Below are 16,881 nucleotides of genomic sequence, written 5' to 3'. Positions count from 1 at the left end.
ACTGGTAGTCTGTAGCGTGACCATTTTCTGTTTCATTTTCATATACCTTTCCTAGATAGTCCTAAGATTTGTTTCTTCTGATGCTGTAACTGTAGTCTTGTTTAAATGAAACATTTCTATTCTCAATTTCTTACATGTCTAGCATTTGTATAGAAGCATGTATGACTTTAGTCTTAATTTCTGCTTTTCTGTGGTGTGTCTAAACAGGCCTTGGTTTGACTACTCTTTTCCTGTTACAGTTTTGCCACCATCTGTACTATCCTGTTTGTTACATTTATACTGGAAGCAAAAGTGAACGTGGGTATGGGGAGACAGGGATGAGTAGAAGACCTCGACTGAAGGTGTCTTCAATGGCAAGCAGTAGGGCAAAGGCTGTGTGAGGCCCATGTGGGAGGGATTGTGTGTCACCAGTATTTTCTGTTCCTATGTTGAAGAATTGGTTCTCCTCAACCTGATTGCTCCTTTCTAAAATGTAAAAGTGACTGCAGTAGTATGAAGTGGAAGAGAGGCAAGCAAGAGGACTTACATCTGTGATTGCTTTCTTTGCTTTCTCCTCTGCATTTCTGGCTTCCTGAATGCTGTCTTCAACTTCATTGTGTAAATGAGTAATGTCTACTTCCAGTCTCTTCTTGGTGTTGAGGAGGCTTGTGTTCTGTTGGGACAGACAGAAGACAGGTCATTCCCACCCTATTTCATGCCACTCCTACGTGCCCGTTGTAAAGGAGTTACCAAATACCTGCGAGTGGAGAAGCTGCACTCGCTCACTGGCATCTGTCAGCTCCTGCTCAGAAACTTTCCGGGCTCGCTCTGTCTGCTCCATAGCAGCTCGCATCTCCTCCATTTCTGTTGTCATCAGATTGTTCCTACGCTCTACGATAGCAAGCTGCTCCTTCAGGTCGTCGTTCTCTCTCAAAGCATCATCCAAATGGAGCTGGGAATCCTTTGGAGGTGAAAGCACAATGACACTCAGAAGCAAGCAGGGTGAGCAGCAAAGACCCATGGGACAGTAGCCCTCGTGGTCCCTACCTTGAGTTGCCCTTGCACAGCTTTGAGGTGCTTCTGTGTCTCCGCTACCTGACAGTTGGCATGGCTCAGCTGTATTTCCATGTCATTCAGGTCTCCCTCCATCTTCTTTTTCAGCCTCAAAGCATCATTTCGGCTTCTTATCTCAGCATCCAACGTGGTCTGCATAGACTCTAATACCCTCTGGTGATTCCTCTTCAGCTGTTGAATTTCTTCATCTTTCTCTGCACTCCTTCTGTCAACATCTGACTTCACCTGGTTCAGCTCCAGCTGAACACGTAAGATTTTTCCCTCTTCATGTTCTAAAGAGCCCTGTTGGGGTTGAAATAATATCATTTGTCTCTGTAGTGTCCGTTATTGGGAAATGCCCATGCAGAATTTTGATACTTTGCAGTCAGTAATGCAGATACATTAGCCTTACTGTACTAGGCCTTTAGAAAAGGCCTAGCTCTGAAAAAAACAATGGCTGTTCCCATACACAGGAGTCATTATACCTTAGCTGGATATTAATTAGTAATTTAGGAATAAGATTCCTTAGGAAAATGCCTCCAATATCACAAGGTCTGGGCACGGAGGGCTATGTTGACATTGCAGAGATAACAAGACATGTGAAAACATAAAATCGGACATCCAAGCCTAATGCTCAGAAGAAGGTTGCCTTCTCTTGCATCTCCATGCTGAATTCTCTTTAGGGGCTCTACACTTAGTCCCATCCCAGTGACTATGTGGGCATCTTCCCCTTCCATACAGCCTTTTCCCTCTGATACTCATACCATCTAGCTTCAGATGTCTAGGAGTTAAAAGCTGGAAGCTGGTCCTTTACAACCAGTGGACAGAAATAAGCACGTCCAGAAAATAAAACAGTCGATGTAGCCTTGTCATGTCTTTTAAGAACAGACCCTCCAGAGATGCCTCTTTCTCCTTTTTGATTCTAGAATGAGCCTATGGTGACTAATTCAGGATTAGACTGGTGACATTTTAGATGCGTAAATTAGAGCAGATGGATTTGCATGGCCACTCTAACTTTTGCTTCTACTGCCCACCCATCTAGTGAGATCTGAAGATTAGAGATGTGTCAGTTGTTTTTGATTTTTTTTTCTACCTAAGGGGAGTTACAGAGAAAACAAGGTGGGGCTCTTCTTGGTGGTGGACAGCAAAAAGACAAAAGGCAAGGGTCAAAAGTTGATACAGGGGAAATCCTGACTGCATATATGGATAAAAATGTTTTCCCATGAGAATGATGCCTTACTGGAAAAGGTTGTCCAGCAATACTATGAAATCTCCTTCCTTGGAAATTATAAAGAACAATTAGTCAAAGCTTCGAGCAACCTAGCGTAACTTTGAAGTCAACACTGATTTGAGCAGGAGGTTGGACTAAAAACCTTCCAGACATCCTTTCCAGTGAAAATGAATTCTGTGTCTCTGTGTTTGAGCTGCTTCTGTGTCTTAGCTAGGTATGCCATGGGCAGCTCCATGAAATGCTCTCAAAGGCATTTTGTGGAGAATCAAATACGGTCATATAGAAGTACCAAAAGCTTTTCCAAGAGACAGTCAGGGCAGAAACGGAAGAGAAGGCAGAACCCAGACAAGAGGGAACTGAAAGAGCTACAATCTGACATGGATTAGGAAAAAAGTAAGATTTAAAGTTATGACGAGATGAGGGATAGCCAAAGGAAGATGGAGAGACCATGGAATTGTGGGACCTGGTACGCAGCCTGTGTCAGGAAAGCACATCAGTGTACCAGTGGCAGCTCCAAGATTCAGCTGATCTGCAGCAACCTCTCCATGTTCATTAGAACCCGTGTCCTGTGAACTGACTCCTCTTTGAATGTATTACTGACTCCCACTCATTGAAAGCGGAGGAATTGAATAAATACCATCTTAATTCCTTTCAGCATTCAGCTTGTTTTGTACAGGAGGTGATACCAAGATTTTTAAGTATGGGTTAGACATGCTCTGAAAACATCCTTGATTAATTTGACTAGAAAAAAAAATTGTCAGAGTTTTGAAATACAAGTGACCTTTCTTTAGCCTTTCAGAGGAGCAAATTCAAACAGGTGGTGCAAAATGAGCTCAAATTTAGTCTGGGACTGAGTGTTTTCGTGCATGATAGCACAGCAAGGGATGTCACATTGGTATGGGAGAGGAGCTGGTCCTGTGCTATTTGGTCTGCTTGTGCTCTCGTACTGCACCTTTGTGACAGTGTTGGGACAAACATGAATGTATAATCTCCACATTTTCTCCATTCATGATATCTCTAAAAGCAAGCCTCCTTATTGAGGACACTTCCCTCTGCTTCTTCTAATGCTGCTTGAAGGTCACACTTTTCTTGCTCAATTTGCTTCTTTGCTTTCTCCAGTCCATGATTAGCTTTTCCACATTCAGCAATCTGTTCAGTCAGATCAGAAATTTCCTCTGCAACACAGAAAACACAGACTCAACTCATCTTAGGTAATGTTGTCAATGGACCTGCAATTGTTGTTTGGCAATGGAAGTGACGGAAGAGATAATAATGTAGCGTGATGCAGCAGTGAGGAGAAATAACAGGTCTTGTCTCCTGTGCAATCTTTATTTCTGATCACCTGCTATTTCTAGTTCAGTGTGCAATTTGAAGATGAGGGGGACCAACTGGATTGAGCTCAGAGAATGATGTCAACTTCCTCTGGATAATGAAATTACCTCTCCAGAGACAGTCCTGTTTGATTGCTCTCTTTATCCTCAGATACTCCCCAGGGATCATTCAGCTCACAAAAAGGAACCGAATTGTGTTTCCTTTATATAGTTATTCTGCTTATTAAATGCCAATCCATTGTGCCACAGCTGCATGGTCCTCCAATAGTCAAGAGACAGACAACAGCCCTCCAGACTTTTTCTAATGGCAGTGACTGAAGTAATTTGAAAAAAAAAAAAAGAGTATGTGGTTTCATCATTATTTCTGTCTATTCAGTCAATTTGGTCCCTACTCATGAGTGGAATTATGATGGTGGGAATGGAAGGGGAATACCATCAGTATGTAAGATGCTGTAATGAGCTGTAGTCCTGTGTTTACAGGTGACTTTGTGATCAGCTGAACAGGAAAGAAAGTTGCCTAGCCTGAGCTTTGTGGGAAAACCACAAGGAACAAAACCCTGGGAAGAGGCAGAGCTCTGGTAGCCCAGAAACAGGGAATCATCTTAGGACACATGGTGGATTCTGATGGAGCTGATGGTGGATCATGGTGGAGCTGCTAGAGATCTGAACTTACGCTGGAGGTTCTTATTCTCCCGTCTGACAGTCTCAGCCTGGTCAAGCATTTCTTCATAGGCATTCTTCATCCGGAAGATCTCTGTGCTAAGAGAACGAGACTCCTTCTGGGCAGCTTCCAGGTCAGCCTGACTCTCCTGGTACTTCTGCTTCCATTCAGCCAGGACCTGGAGTAACAGGAGCTATCTCAGAGCATAAGAATGACCCATTCTGTAACACTCCTGTCTCTGCATGTTTACAGGACAAGAACCCAAGAGGCATGGCCTGTTTTGCAGTCTTTTGCTTTGGACTGTTCTCTGCCTGTGACAATCAATTCACTGTGATACATATTATGGCTGTTTTGGTGGAAGCTACTTAAATTATCTTCTTCAGCCAGCACTACTGCATACTGCAAGCTCTCGGGCAGGACTTTTGTTTGACACCACTGGACACAATGTGGTTAGTCTGAATGAGGCTGTGTGAGCCTTTTTATTATTGCAGGAGCCAGTGGTCTTGCACTCAGCCCACCCAGAAAGATCACGTTCTACTGATTGTCTCCTGAGTTTGATACCACAGCCGTGCAGGGCATCTTTTTTAGTGCATTCACCCAATTCACTCACACAAGGCTGGGCCAAGGCACAGGACTGTCCAACATCACTTGGGCAAACAGTGTTGATTCTGTTCAGTGTTATTAAAGGCAGTGAAGACTGGAACTGTGGAAAGGAGTCTGAGGCTCCACCTAACCCAAATACAAGGCTGGCAGACTAGCACCAAGTGAAAGTCAGGGCTTGTTAGCTTGCATATGAATATTTGCTCAGTCTGCTTGATTAAAGACTAGATATGGATCCTCCCAATCTCCCTTGCAAAGACTTCATGCTTTTTAAAACTATCAGAAAGCTACTTTATTGTTTGCTGTGGTCATCTGGGGTTACTCACACTGTGACGTTATCATTACCATACGTCCCATTATGTGCTCCTTACCATAGCTTTGCTTTAGATAAAACGTAATTTATCTTACTGTGAGTGCAGAACGTCCATAATTTAAGATTTTGGCCTGGCCTATCAAATGTCTAACAATGTTCAGATCTGGAAGGCTCTTTGAATGAACCTTGTCAAAATTCTTCTGCTTTTTATCAAATGCTGCACAAGCTGCGTTCGACCTCTCCACGTCAATCATGAGGTCATCCACTTCCCCCTGCAGCCTCTGCTTTGTCTTCTCCAGTGAAGCACACTTTGAGTTGACAGCCTCAATCTGCTCCTCTGACTCCTGCAGGCGCTGAGCAAGCTTCTTTCTGCAGGATGAGACAATCAGCGCTGAGAGAAGGAAAATTCTGGTGTTCTCAGAGAACGGACAGGAAGGGAGTTTGGCATGGGAGAGATGGGCAGAGAGCGCAACACAGAAAGCTGTGATGGTGTGGGCTGAGAGCACCAGTAAGAGCCTGGGATGAGACAGCACGCTGGAGCGGTGCATAGGCTGGGAGAATACTTACCCGAGGGGTAGATTATACCAATATAGAGAGGAACCAGAAACACATTTCAGTATTGGCAAAGAATGTAATTTCTCAGCTACTATGAGTAACTCCGTAGTTAATGCACTGGAATTCTCCTTTCTGTAGACACTCCCAAGCCTCTACTCCTCCTCCTTTAAACGCTCTACTCCTAGCACATTACAAAGCATGCCGCTCTGCATATTCTCCCTACAAGCATGTTCTGGTTTCCTTCAGTTCCTTCTCACATTTATATTTAAATATCCTTCTACTTGCTCCAGACCATCCCTACACATACTTGGCCTCCTCCAGCTCCTCCGTGCGCTGAATGGCGTCCGTCTCGTATTTGGTTCTCCACTGGGCCACTTCACTGTTGGCCTTGGACAGGGCACGCTGCAGCTCCCCCTTGGCCTCCTGCTCCTCCTCATATTGTTCCCGCAGCAAGTCACAGTCGTGGCGAGCAGACTGCAAGGCGTGGGCCAGGGCGTTCTTGGCCTGGGTAGTTAAAAGTATACAAGTTGTCAACACATTGTGACTGGATTTTTTTAATTTATTTCAATAAAACCTCCACAACTCACTGCCCGTGTGCAACTGCTAGAGTAACAGAAGGAGCAAAGTGAGTAACGTTAGGGACTCTATGTTTCAGACTTGAAGTTGTTCAGCAAGATCAGGTGCTTGTCAGTCTCGTCTGGGATACTGCCTTTCCAACTCACCTACACCAAGTGCTTCAGGCAAAGGCACAGGAAATCCAGCAACAGTCAAGGTGGGAATTATCTCTCAAGAGGTTTCCCCACAAGCTTTTCAGGTAGAATTTGGTGTTTATCTGAAGTTGGAAGAAACTTTAAACTGTGTTGTCACATCTAACCCAGGGTACATCTGCACTCCTGATCTCTTTCTTTTTTTGGGCTGCTGCTGTGTTCTTTGCCTCAGGGATTTCTCGTAGCAGTAAGGTAAGCACAGAGAGCTATTTTCATTCACTTCGCTCAAGATTTTGAACTTCAGAAAGCATGATAAGAAGTGCTTAAACTGTCTTCCTTATTTAATGTCTAGTGTCTCTTCTGCATGTTATACTCCAAGGCAATGTTCAAAAGTTTTACTGTTGTTATGTCTTCACCTTTCTCTGAGGAGAAATCTCATTTATTTTTTCAGCTCATTGATTTATTTTACAATTTGTCGGTCCAAATTAAAACAAGTCAGTTACCTTATTTTCTTCCTCTAGTTGTCTCTTCAGCTCTTCAGTCTGCTGAGTGAAAGCGTGTTTGCCTCGAGTCAACTGAGAAATCAAGGACTCCTTCTCTTCCAGTTGCCGAGTAAGTTCACCTAATGACAAAGCATGTATTTTTTTAGACAGAGATATGAGACAAAACATACAAATGAGAAGAGCTAGCCATATGGAAAGAGATTACAAGATACAACGTGGTAAAATAAAGGGAGAGTAACAATTTCATTCCCAACAGTAGGGGAAAGCTATCAAAGATAAACGTTGTGCTGGCATCAAAGGAAAGGGGATGAACGGACCACAAACTCATTCATTTGATTGACAGTACCACTTTTGGTTTGGTTTTATGTTTCCTTGGATGGAATTTTCATGACTGCCACCAGGAGGAAATTCTACAGTCTGAGTTTTGTTCAGATCACCCAGTGATGAATATATTACAAAATACACAGGCGGTCAGACAGCATATTTAAGTACTTGGCACAGGACAAATACATTTCATCTAGGGACAAACCATTCTCAGTCTGTAGACGTGTTTTCTGCATGTTCAGATCATTAATTAGTCGCATATGTTCATCATCTTTGGTTCTGACTTCACTGAACTGGTCTTCGAGAGCTCGGCACATCTTTTCCAGATTGCTCTGTTAAGAGATAGAAAGCATATCCTTCAGCTCATCTAATTGTTCAGAAAATCAATGGTAGTCATGAGAAATTTGTCTTCGTGTGCAGCAACCAAGTCATATGAGGAGACGCTGGGGGAGCTGGGCATGTTTAGCTCGGAGGAGGCTGAGGGGAGACCTCATTGCCCTCTACAACTACCTGAAAGGAGGGTGTAGAGAGGTAGGTGTTGGCCTCTTCTCCCAGGTGAAATATGACAGGACCAGAGGAAATGGTCTGAAGCTGCGGCAGGGGAGGTTTAGATTAGAGATTAGGAAGAATGACTTTACTGAAAGAGTGGTCAGGCACTGGAACAGCCTGCCCAGGGAGGTAGTTGAGTCACCATCCCTAGAGGTGTTTAAGAAACGTGTGGATTTGGCACTTCAGGGCATGCTCTAGTGGCAGAGATTGTAGGTTGTTTGATTGTGGTGGGTTTTTTTGTTTGTTTGGGGTTTTTTTGGTGTGTGTATGGTTGGACTCGATGATCTCAAAGGTCCTTTCCAACCATGAAGATTCTATGATTCTATGATAACCTTGGCTTTGGAGACAGACTCCATGTTACTGGCCAAGTCATCAATCTCCATCTTCAGCTCACTCTTCTCCTTCTCCAGCTTCTGCTTCACTCGCTGCAGGTTGTCGATCTGCTCCCCAAGCTCAGCTGTGCTGTCTGCGTGCTTCTTCCGCAGGGCGGCAGCCGTGGCTTCATGCTGCAGCGTGGCCTCTTCGAGGTCACGACGCATCTTCTGAAACTCTGCCTCACGCTTCTTGTTCATCTCAATCTGAGCTGCGGTAGCTCCTCCTGCTTCTTCCAGGCGCTCGCTGATCTCCTCGAGCTCCCTTGAGAGGTCAACTCGCTGCTTTTCAGTCTTTGCACGGATTGCACGTTCAGCCTCAATTTCCTCCTCCAGTTCCTCTATTCGAGCCTGTGAAAGTTATTTGGTTAAATGAGGACTTCTGAATAGACAGATTTGAAATTATCATTAACGAATAAAGAGCAAACATTCACATCCATTCATATCAGCAGAGTGAAACACCACTAAAAATTTCACTGAATTGTGTCCTAGGATGTGCAATATTCAGTTTTGGAACAGTAGTGAATATAAAACCTGATATTTCATTTTATGTTACCGCTCATAATGATTTATTATGTTATGAAGGATCTACTAATTCATTTTTCTGAAGAAATAGGGGATGCGTCACCAGAAAATGTAAAGGAATGTGAGTTTATTAGAAATTTCTCAAAGGTCAGGCCAAAACAAAGCAGTGTCCTCTCTCCATCAGGAAGGAAGACGGAAGGAACCTTGAGATAAGCACCATGGAATAATAGCATTGAAGAGAAATGTCTTCTGGCTCTGCATTTAGAAGGTGATCTCTGTCCTGATCATGACAGATTATTTCACATTCTGTTGTTTTCTTAGAAAAGTCATACTCAGTGGCTTCACTACTGTTCTAACTCTGTATCTGATCCATTTTCAAAGTCTGCCACAAGCTTCACTTAAGAAATTTCTTACATAGTTATGTATGATTAGAGGCGAGAGCTGCTGTAAAAGTGCCCTGAGATGGGAACAGGTTAATAGTTTTATTCATGCATTCATTATTCGTGCATGCAATAGTTCCATTCATGTAGAACAGTCTAAGACTAAATATTAAGTAATTCTTAGGAAGTTGTGCTTGGCTACTAAAAATATCAATAACTCTTAGACTTTACCTGAAGCTCCTTAATTTTCTTCTGCAGCTGAGAACTTTGAGCTTGCTCATCTTCAATTTTACTTTGCAACTGGCTAATTTCAAAATCCTTTCTGTTAAAGAACAAGAATGCAAATTCAATACGGTTAAGATAAATCTGAATTTTAGAATTCAGAGCATAAAAAAGTCAGTGCAATACTTTTTTAGCCTGTCATCCATCTGTTGCTTATCATTTTCCAGATCCATGATGGAATCCTGAGACATTTTCAGATCCCCCTCCAGTTTTCTCTTTGCTCTCTCAAGGTCCATTCGCAGTTTCTTCTCTTGTTCCAGAGACCCTTCAAGCTAACACACATAAAACATACTTTGAAACTCGTAAATTATACTTTGAAAGTAACTATTCTTGATTTAAAAACCTAACTAAAGGTGGAAATTGATGAATAGAGAAAACAATCAGGTCCTGCATATAATTCTCATCTCCATCTCTGCTACACTCTCGATGCAAGATCAAAGCTGACATTACGATTTGGTTTCAGGTATTAAGCTGCCCGTGGCTTGTCAGTGCACAGTTGAAATGCAAGTTTTTGAAAAATACAGAAATTAAAATTTTCCAGTGGCTGCAGTTCCTAGCATATAGATTGCTAAATGTTGACAAATTCCCCGTGTTCATAAATTCCTGGAGTATATCCACACTGCACAGTAAGAGACCACAAATAACTCTGCAGCAAACTTCAAATTGCTACAGCTATACTGCTCCAGCTAATTGCTTAAAATGGGGCACAAAAGTCTGCAATGCTGAAAAATCCAATGATGAACATAGTTTAAACAGGCAGGGAAGGATGAAAGATGTACTGGATTACGGAATACCCTGTCAACTGGCAGTGATTTATGAGCTGCAATTACTAAAGCTGCCCTGGCTGCTTTAGATGTTGCTTATACTCCCAACTACAGATTTCTAGTCTCTTCTAATCTGTCAGAGCATCCACCCACAAAACCCAAAAACTTTTCCTTACGTCATCTACTTGCTGCTCCAGTTTGGTCTTGGTTTTGGTGAGTGTGCTGACTTTGTCTTCCTCGACTTGCAAGTCATCCAGCGTCTGCTGGTGGGCTTCCTGGAGGGTCTTTTTCTCCTTAGTGAGTTTAGAAATATTTTCATCCAGAGCTGCCATCTCTTCAGTAAGATTCTTAACCTGTTAGACAGCCAGCATCCATACTATGAGGGGGTGCCTTGAGAAATGACAGACTGAGAACACAGTGAGTGCACCCTTGCAAAATCTTGCATGGATGTAGTCAAAATGTGCTCCACAGAAGGTCTACATCTTTCATGACGAGGGTAGCAACAAGTGTCATGCCTGACAGTCAGACCTCTCTGGTCCTGCAATGGTAGGAATTCTTGCTGTAATTGTTTTTGATTACCAGCCCTATCCTGCTGAATTCTATACTGGAACATGTGCTAGGTCTTCACTTGCCTCTGCCAGCTTTTCCCACTGGGATTTACAAAAGGTCTCTGAGTTGTTCTTGCTCAAAAAAAATATTTCCTGTATGTGATATATTTGTTAGGCAAAGAGCTGTAAATTCTCAGCAAGTGAGGTTCTTTAAAAAGATATCAAGTGCCGAGCACAGCCAAGGATATGTTAATTTGTCCATAAAAGTCAATGAAACACAGTAACATGAAAAAGAACCTTATGCCCTTGGAACAGGTGATCACATATTTAGGGCAGGAAGTCTTAAGTGGTCTGCTGGACATGGCAGCTCTTCTAGTTTTATCTTGGAAACTTATTCCTTGTACTTCAGTAGAGCATTGCACACCAGCAACCTTATCTCAAACATGTCAGGTGCTGTGCATTAGCCTGTCTGATCCTTGCTTCCCATTTGTCTCATTCAGAGGGAAAAGCCTGACAGTAGGGATAGGGATAAGGATAAGGATATCCTTATCCTGGATGGATGGTTAAGGAACACCCACTCTGCTAAGTGCTTTAGCTGTATGGCCCGGAGATCTTATAAGACACTCCCTCATCCTAATACCCCGTACCAGCTAGATTTCCTCTAAGTGTTAGTATAGAAATGTCCAACATATCTGTAATTGCAAACCTAGAATTGTTTTCCTTGCAATTTGCAAACCTATTGCTTTCTGTGATGGCAGTGAAGGGAACCTCAGGGCTGTAATTACATCTCTGCTAGTACTGTCTCCACCGCAGGACTGAACACTGTCACCACAGATGTGGGCTTTTGAATTCTAACATACATATCTCAATTCTGTCTCTTCACATTGATTGTTGAGATGTATGCAAAGAGACCTGTGCTTTTACTGGGAGATAAATGAGTTAATGAGCACCTGATACAGACTCTCCTTGCTACACTGAGAGCATGAACCTTGGAAGTCAGGAAGAACTCTCATCGTATCGTCAAGTCAATGGAGGGAAAGGATGTCCATCCTAGCTGAGACCTGGGCTTTTAAATATGAGTGGATTATAAGAAAACATTTGACATCTGCAAAATCAGTTCTCCTCAATGCATGTGAGAAAGGACCAGCATAGCCATTCTGTGCTGAGCTACTCACAAACATACTAGTCCTCCATTATCCACAGGAGACACAAATATACTGGTTCCTTATGACTGCAAATAGCCAAATATGTAAATTCTCTATCAAGCACCATAGCAACCTCTTAACTCTTTTTGAACTGTCACAGAAGATATATTTTTCCTAAGGAGAAGTTATAATTTTAACAAAAAATTTTCTGTCACAAGTGATTAAGTGTCAGCACCTCTCTCCTATGCCTTGCCACATATCACTTCCATTCAGAGCATGTAGGAATGGCTGCAACTTTCCACAATACTGAAAACTAACTGTCTGGGAAAAATGTCTGGGGAAGAATAATTCACTAATTCCTCCATCACCTTATTCTCTGTTGCATGCTTCTCCTTTTCCACTTTGGCCAGAGTCAGTTCAAGATCATCGATATCTTTCTTCAGCTCAGAGCACTCATCTTCAAGTTTCCTCTTCTTTGCTGTCAGTTCAGCATTCATCTCCTCTTCATCCTCAATTCTTTCACTTAGTTCTTTAATTTTAGCTTCCAGCTGGATTTTACTTTTGATGAGTCCTTCACATCTCTCTTCAGCATCAGCTAGGTTTTCACTCTCCTGTCACAACATATTGAAGGCACGTTATGTTTATCATAAAAATGACAAAAGGCAACATATGTTGTTCAAGCACCATCTCCAGGAAACTGATTGCACAAGTCAGTGCAGAATTTCTTTTGTGAATCACAGTAATGTACACGATTTGATCATGAGGAAATTGTTCTGCTCAGTCATGGCTTAGGAAAGTGAACCATAATCCCATGGTAGAGACACTTCCTTTCAGCTGGTCAGATGGTTTGGCTACAATATCATGGAATAAACTCACAGGGTTTAGTTATAACAAGAAACCTGCAAGGAATCACTGAGATGAATAGGTGAGTAGCAAACTGAATTTTCATGGAAGCATGAGCTTAGATGTGGATTTGTAAAACATATAGAATTTCAATAGTCTTTCATAGAGTGCTGGATGATTCTATCTTTAATAAGCTCCTCCAACTCTAATGACACAGGTCAGACTGTCTCTCCCCAAACTTCCTCTCCCACTTCACTCACATGAGGCTGACCATATCATTCTCTAGCCTTTCTCTCAGCCAAGACAGGGTCAGGCTTGACCTAAATTTTAGCCTGCAACTTTTACTATAACTAACATTTTGAGACACATGATTAAGAAATAAAGTTTTGTCTAAATTAATGCTACTGTGATGTATTCTAGGCAGAATACCAGAAAAGATGTCTGTTGCCTCACAGAAGAGTTACGGCTAAAAGCCATCACTGCAGTAACAGAAGATGGTACGTTTAATTCTCTCTCAGATTCTGACTGAAACCCATAGCACAATGAACATCATGGGTAATGAGTGTGCATCTTCTAAGGCAAACTTGGAGAAGATGGTCCTTGAGGAATTTTTCAAGCAGGGTTGATAGAAACTCCGTCAGGAAAATGGGACTTAGCAAGAAGACAGAAAGGACTCTTCTAGTACTGAAAGAGCGAGAAACTGGGAGTCAAGAAAGAGTCAGACAACACACTTGAGAGCAATGTTCTTTTATGTTCTAAAGTCTGAAATCTGAGTGCTCTGAAAGGCATCCAAAGTTGGAAGTTAGTTAACCTAGTTAAACCTGCATTTCTTGGGTCTTTTGGCTTACCATCCACAAAGGGGTTAAAGCGAAGCCCCAGATGCTTGTAAACTAGGTTGGTTCTTGAGAACAGAGCATTATGTACCAAGAAGGGTACAAAGAAGCTCAGAAAACTGAGTGAGATTAAGTTGAAGTTCTGAAGAAGGATTCAGGTAATGAATCTGACCCTCAGCATGCACAGCTACAGCCCCGGTGCTTGAAACAATACAGGACTCCTGTCAGAACCCAACGGGTTGAAAAGCACTTGGCAAGTGACAGGTTCACTTGCACCAGACTGCCCTTGGCCACATAATATCTTGTCATCTTCTAATACCTGACAGTATTCCTGTCTTGTGCAATTTCAGTCTCTGCTCAGCAGCGTTCCAGAGAAAAGAACCAGCCTTTGTTCCACAGTTTCACTCCTGTCTCTGACAGAAAAGCACCCCTGCCCTGCCTCCATATTATAACTGTCAGCAGATGTGGAAACAGCCTGTATTTCATCCAGAACCAGGTACCATTGTTAGGAGTACATTGTGTATACTGTGGAAAATCTGATTCTTCCACTGGTGATTGCTTAATGGTGAAGTGGGTTTATATGGGAACCCAGTTAGAATTTCCTGTATTCATACTGGTGGTAATGTTTTATGTGTGGTTTGTAATCACTTTGCTTAGGTGTAAATGATAAGACCAGATACAAAGCAGTGCAGAATCTGTCCCTGTTACATACCTGTTTATGAAGGACAACGGAAAAGAGAAGGGAAAGATCAGCAGAGTAAGAGGAAGTGGGGTGAATCTGAAATTGGAGGTTACTCACAGATTGAACCTGGAGCTGCAAGTCATTTTTCTCTTGCAACAGGGTCACCATTTTCTCCTCCAGCTCCTTCCTCTTGGCCTCAGACTTTGCAAGCTCTTCCTTGGTTTTCTCAAACTCTTCCTTCATGTTGGCCATCTCCTTCTCAGATTCTGCACTCTTCAGCAAGGGCTTCATCTTGAAGTACAGCTTCATCCAGGGCCAGTGCTTGACGTTCATGAATGCACGAATGTTGTACTGGATGATATAAATGGATTCTCTGAAAACATATGGAAACACAGTTTATGAGGGTTGTGAGACTTGGGTTGCAACCAGACTCTGATTATTGGCCATGCGGCATCAGCATTTTCCTCAAGGAACTTTTGCATGAGACTTTTTTCCTCACCTCCCTTGCTTTAACAACAGAATAATTTATGGGCCCTTGATTGCAGAATGGCTGGTTCAGTAGAATGAACAAAAACTGTGTCTGGTTGTAAGAGGGAGAAATACTCCAAAACAGACAAACTTCTCTGGCATGTTGCCTGGGAATCTCTGAGACTTTCCTCAGTCTCAAAGAAAGTGCAAGTGCTCAGGTGAATACCAGAGTGAAAATGGACATCCTTGAAGTACTGCTGCTGAGATTACAAATCTGGGAGTTACTGTTAATTGTGGAAACAGCAGCTTGATGTTTTTTGGGTCACTCCAAATACCATATTAGAAATGATTAAGACAGAAATGGAAAACAAAAATGAAAAATTTTTATGGTATTGAACGCAAAAGAATGTTGTTGATGCCCAGAGTTCAAGGGGAGATTAGACAGCTCCTTGCAGAGAAATCCAGTAAGAGGTATTGAATTCTTAGAAACTATCCCTGGCTCCAGAAGACCCTGAGCTAAATATATACTACAGAGTATTAGAAATAAAAGCGGGTGGTTGGCAGATCATCCTGTACAATTATGTGATCTTTGCTCCCCCTAAAGCTTTCACTTGTCAACACCATTTGAGAAAGTTTGCTTGGCTGGCTCAGTGCTGCCACTCCTACATTCTAAATTTGCATGATTCATCCCATCTCAAAGGGAGAGAGCTGAAATAAGAAGGGTATCTGGGATGGTCAAAAGTATGGAGAACCTTCTCTGTACAAGCTAGAATTGTTCATCTTAGGTGATGGAGCCATGAAAGAAAATTAAAGAGGAGAGCAGAGTGTAATTATATGCCATCGCTTACAAAACTGATGTGATCCAGTGAAATTACCGGACAACATGTTCAAAACAGACAAACCTTAGCACTTGTTCAGTTGGCTATCTCTGTCACAGGGTTCTTTAAAGGCTGAAAATGGTTAAGTGCATTCTTGAAGAAAAGGTTTATGGTTAAACGCTATCATGGTCCAGCTGCATGCAGAAATACTCCAAAACAGACCAACTTCTCTGGCATGTTGCCTGGGAATCTCTGGGACTTTCCTCAGTCTAAAAGAAAGTTCAAGTGCTCAGGTGAATACTAGCAGTGAATACTAGTCTAAATAGCCATTGCCAGAATTTGTGAGGCCGTAACAAGGAAACTATTAGTTTGTGCTTGCTCTGTGTCCCCTAATCTTAGTAAGGGTCTTTCCCAAGGACAGTTTTGGCCTGAGACAGTACACTGCATTGCTGGACTTATGGTCTGCTAGTATTTTCTTATATTACCTTCTTTCATTCATCTTTTTAAATTCAGCTCTCATGAGGAACCCTCTGCACATAGCTTGTGTATGAGTGATGAGGCTCACAAGCTTCTCATCTCTCATCTCTTCTAGGAGTCCCAGGAGACCTGCCTTGAAGAACACCTAGAACATAAAAGAGGGTCAAATAGTTTGAGGCTTAGGCGAATACACAGCCATTGGCAGCTGATGCAGGGCAGTACAAGGCAGTTTTGGAAAAATGCATGCAGAGTAAAGTTTTAACAGCTAGAGAAATTTTGTGTCAGTATTCATATCCTCAGTGTTCCTGTGATCCATGACAAGTCACTCTATGTATAATCTAATAACATTATTGCAGTGTTATTTGATGTCTGCTCCAGAGTAGGTTGTGAAAGGTCTAGCTTATCAGTAGTTATTAAAACAAAGAGTTAACTTTCAACTCAGTACTATATCCTACTCTGTCTCTTCACTGTACTCTACCCTTCTATGTCAGGCTCAAGACTTTCTCTGCAAACTGACTTAGAGATGGCTTGAGAAGCATGCATGATGATGGCTGTTCAGTAATGTAGGTGTCCAGGTTTTTGTCTAGAGATAGTGCTGCCTTGGCTGTGCTGATCAGAGGATCAGTGTCCCACCTCATACTGCTTCGGATATGGAAGACAGACCTGTGTGTGCGCCTAAATCCCCTGAAAAGTCTGACTGTCCAAACTTGTCTGAGCCTGTCTAACATGCAATGATATAAATGACCTTTCTCACCTGGCAGGAGAAAGAGGCATCACTAGTTCTAGTTGCAGCCACACTGGGTCATTCTGGTAGTGTGATGTTCCCAGGGCATCACACATACCCTCACACATACCCCCAGAACCAGACAAGTTTTCTGTACCCCCTCTTGCTAGTGCTGTACTTCATTTCTAATCATCATGAAGGTTGATTTCATATGC

General features: G+C 42.4%; 1 protein-coding gene across 1 annotated transcript in view; it reads right to left on the bottom strand.

Annotated features, from left to right (window-relative positions):
- Positions 1–16,881, bottom strand: part of LOC134523526 (myosin-13) — a 36,558-nt gene that overhangs the window by 3,206 nt on the left and 16,471 nt on the right. The window contains exons 20-35 of the mRNA XM_063352492.1: positions 15,951–16,087; positions 14,297–14,552; positions 12,190–12,432; positions 10,305–10,481; positions 9,491–9,636; positions 9,314–9,404; positions 8,139–8,528; positions 7,463–7,589; positions 6,934–7,052; positions 6,031–6,227; positions 5,354–5,537; positions 4,268–4,433; positions 3,308–3,438; positions 1,027–1,335; positions 737–940; positions 527–652 (exon numbers count right to left, since the gene is read on the bottom strand). Of these exons, the coding sequence (XP_063208562.1) occupies positions 527–652; positions 737–940; positions 1,027–1,335; positions 3,308–3,438; positions 4,268–4,433; positions 5,354–5,537; positions 6,031–6,227; positions 6,934–7,052; positions 7,463–7,589; positions 8,139–8,528; positions 9,314–9,404; positions 9,491–9,636; positions 10,305–10,481; positions 12,190–12,432; positions 14,297–14,552; positions 15,951–16,087 (3,003 nt within the window). The remainder of the gene's footprint in view (positions 1–526; positions 653–736; positions 941–1,026; positions 1,336–3,307; positions 3,439–4,267; positions 4,434–5,353; positions 5,538–6,030; positions 6,228–6,933; positions 7,053–7,462; positions 7,590–8,138; positions 8,529–9,313; positions 9,405–9,490; positions 9,637–10,304; positions 10,482–12,189; positions 12,433–14,296; positions 14,553–15,950; positions 16,088–16,881) is intronic.

Source organism: Chroicocephalus ridibundus, chromosome 14 (genome assembly GCF_963924245.1).
Source record: "Chroicocephalus ridibundus chromosome 14, bChrRid1.1, whole genome shotgun sequence".
NCBI classification, from domain to species: domain Eukaryota; kingdom Metazoa; phylum Chordata; class Aves; order Charadriiformes; family Laridae; genus Chroicocephalus; species Chroicocephalus ridibundus.
This window is presented reverse-complemented; position numbering and strand designations above follow the sequence as displayed.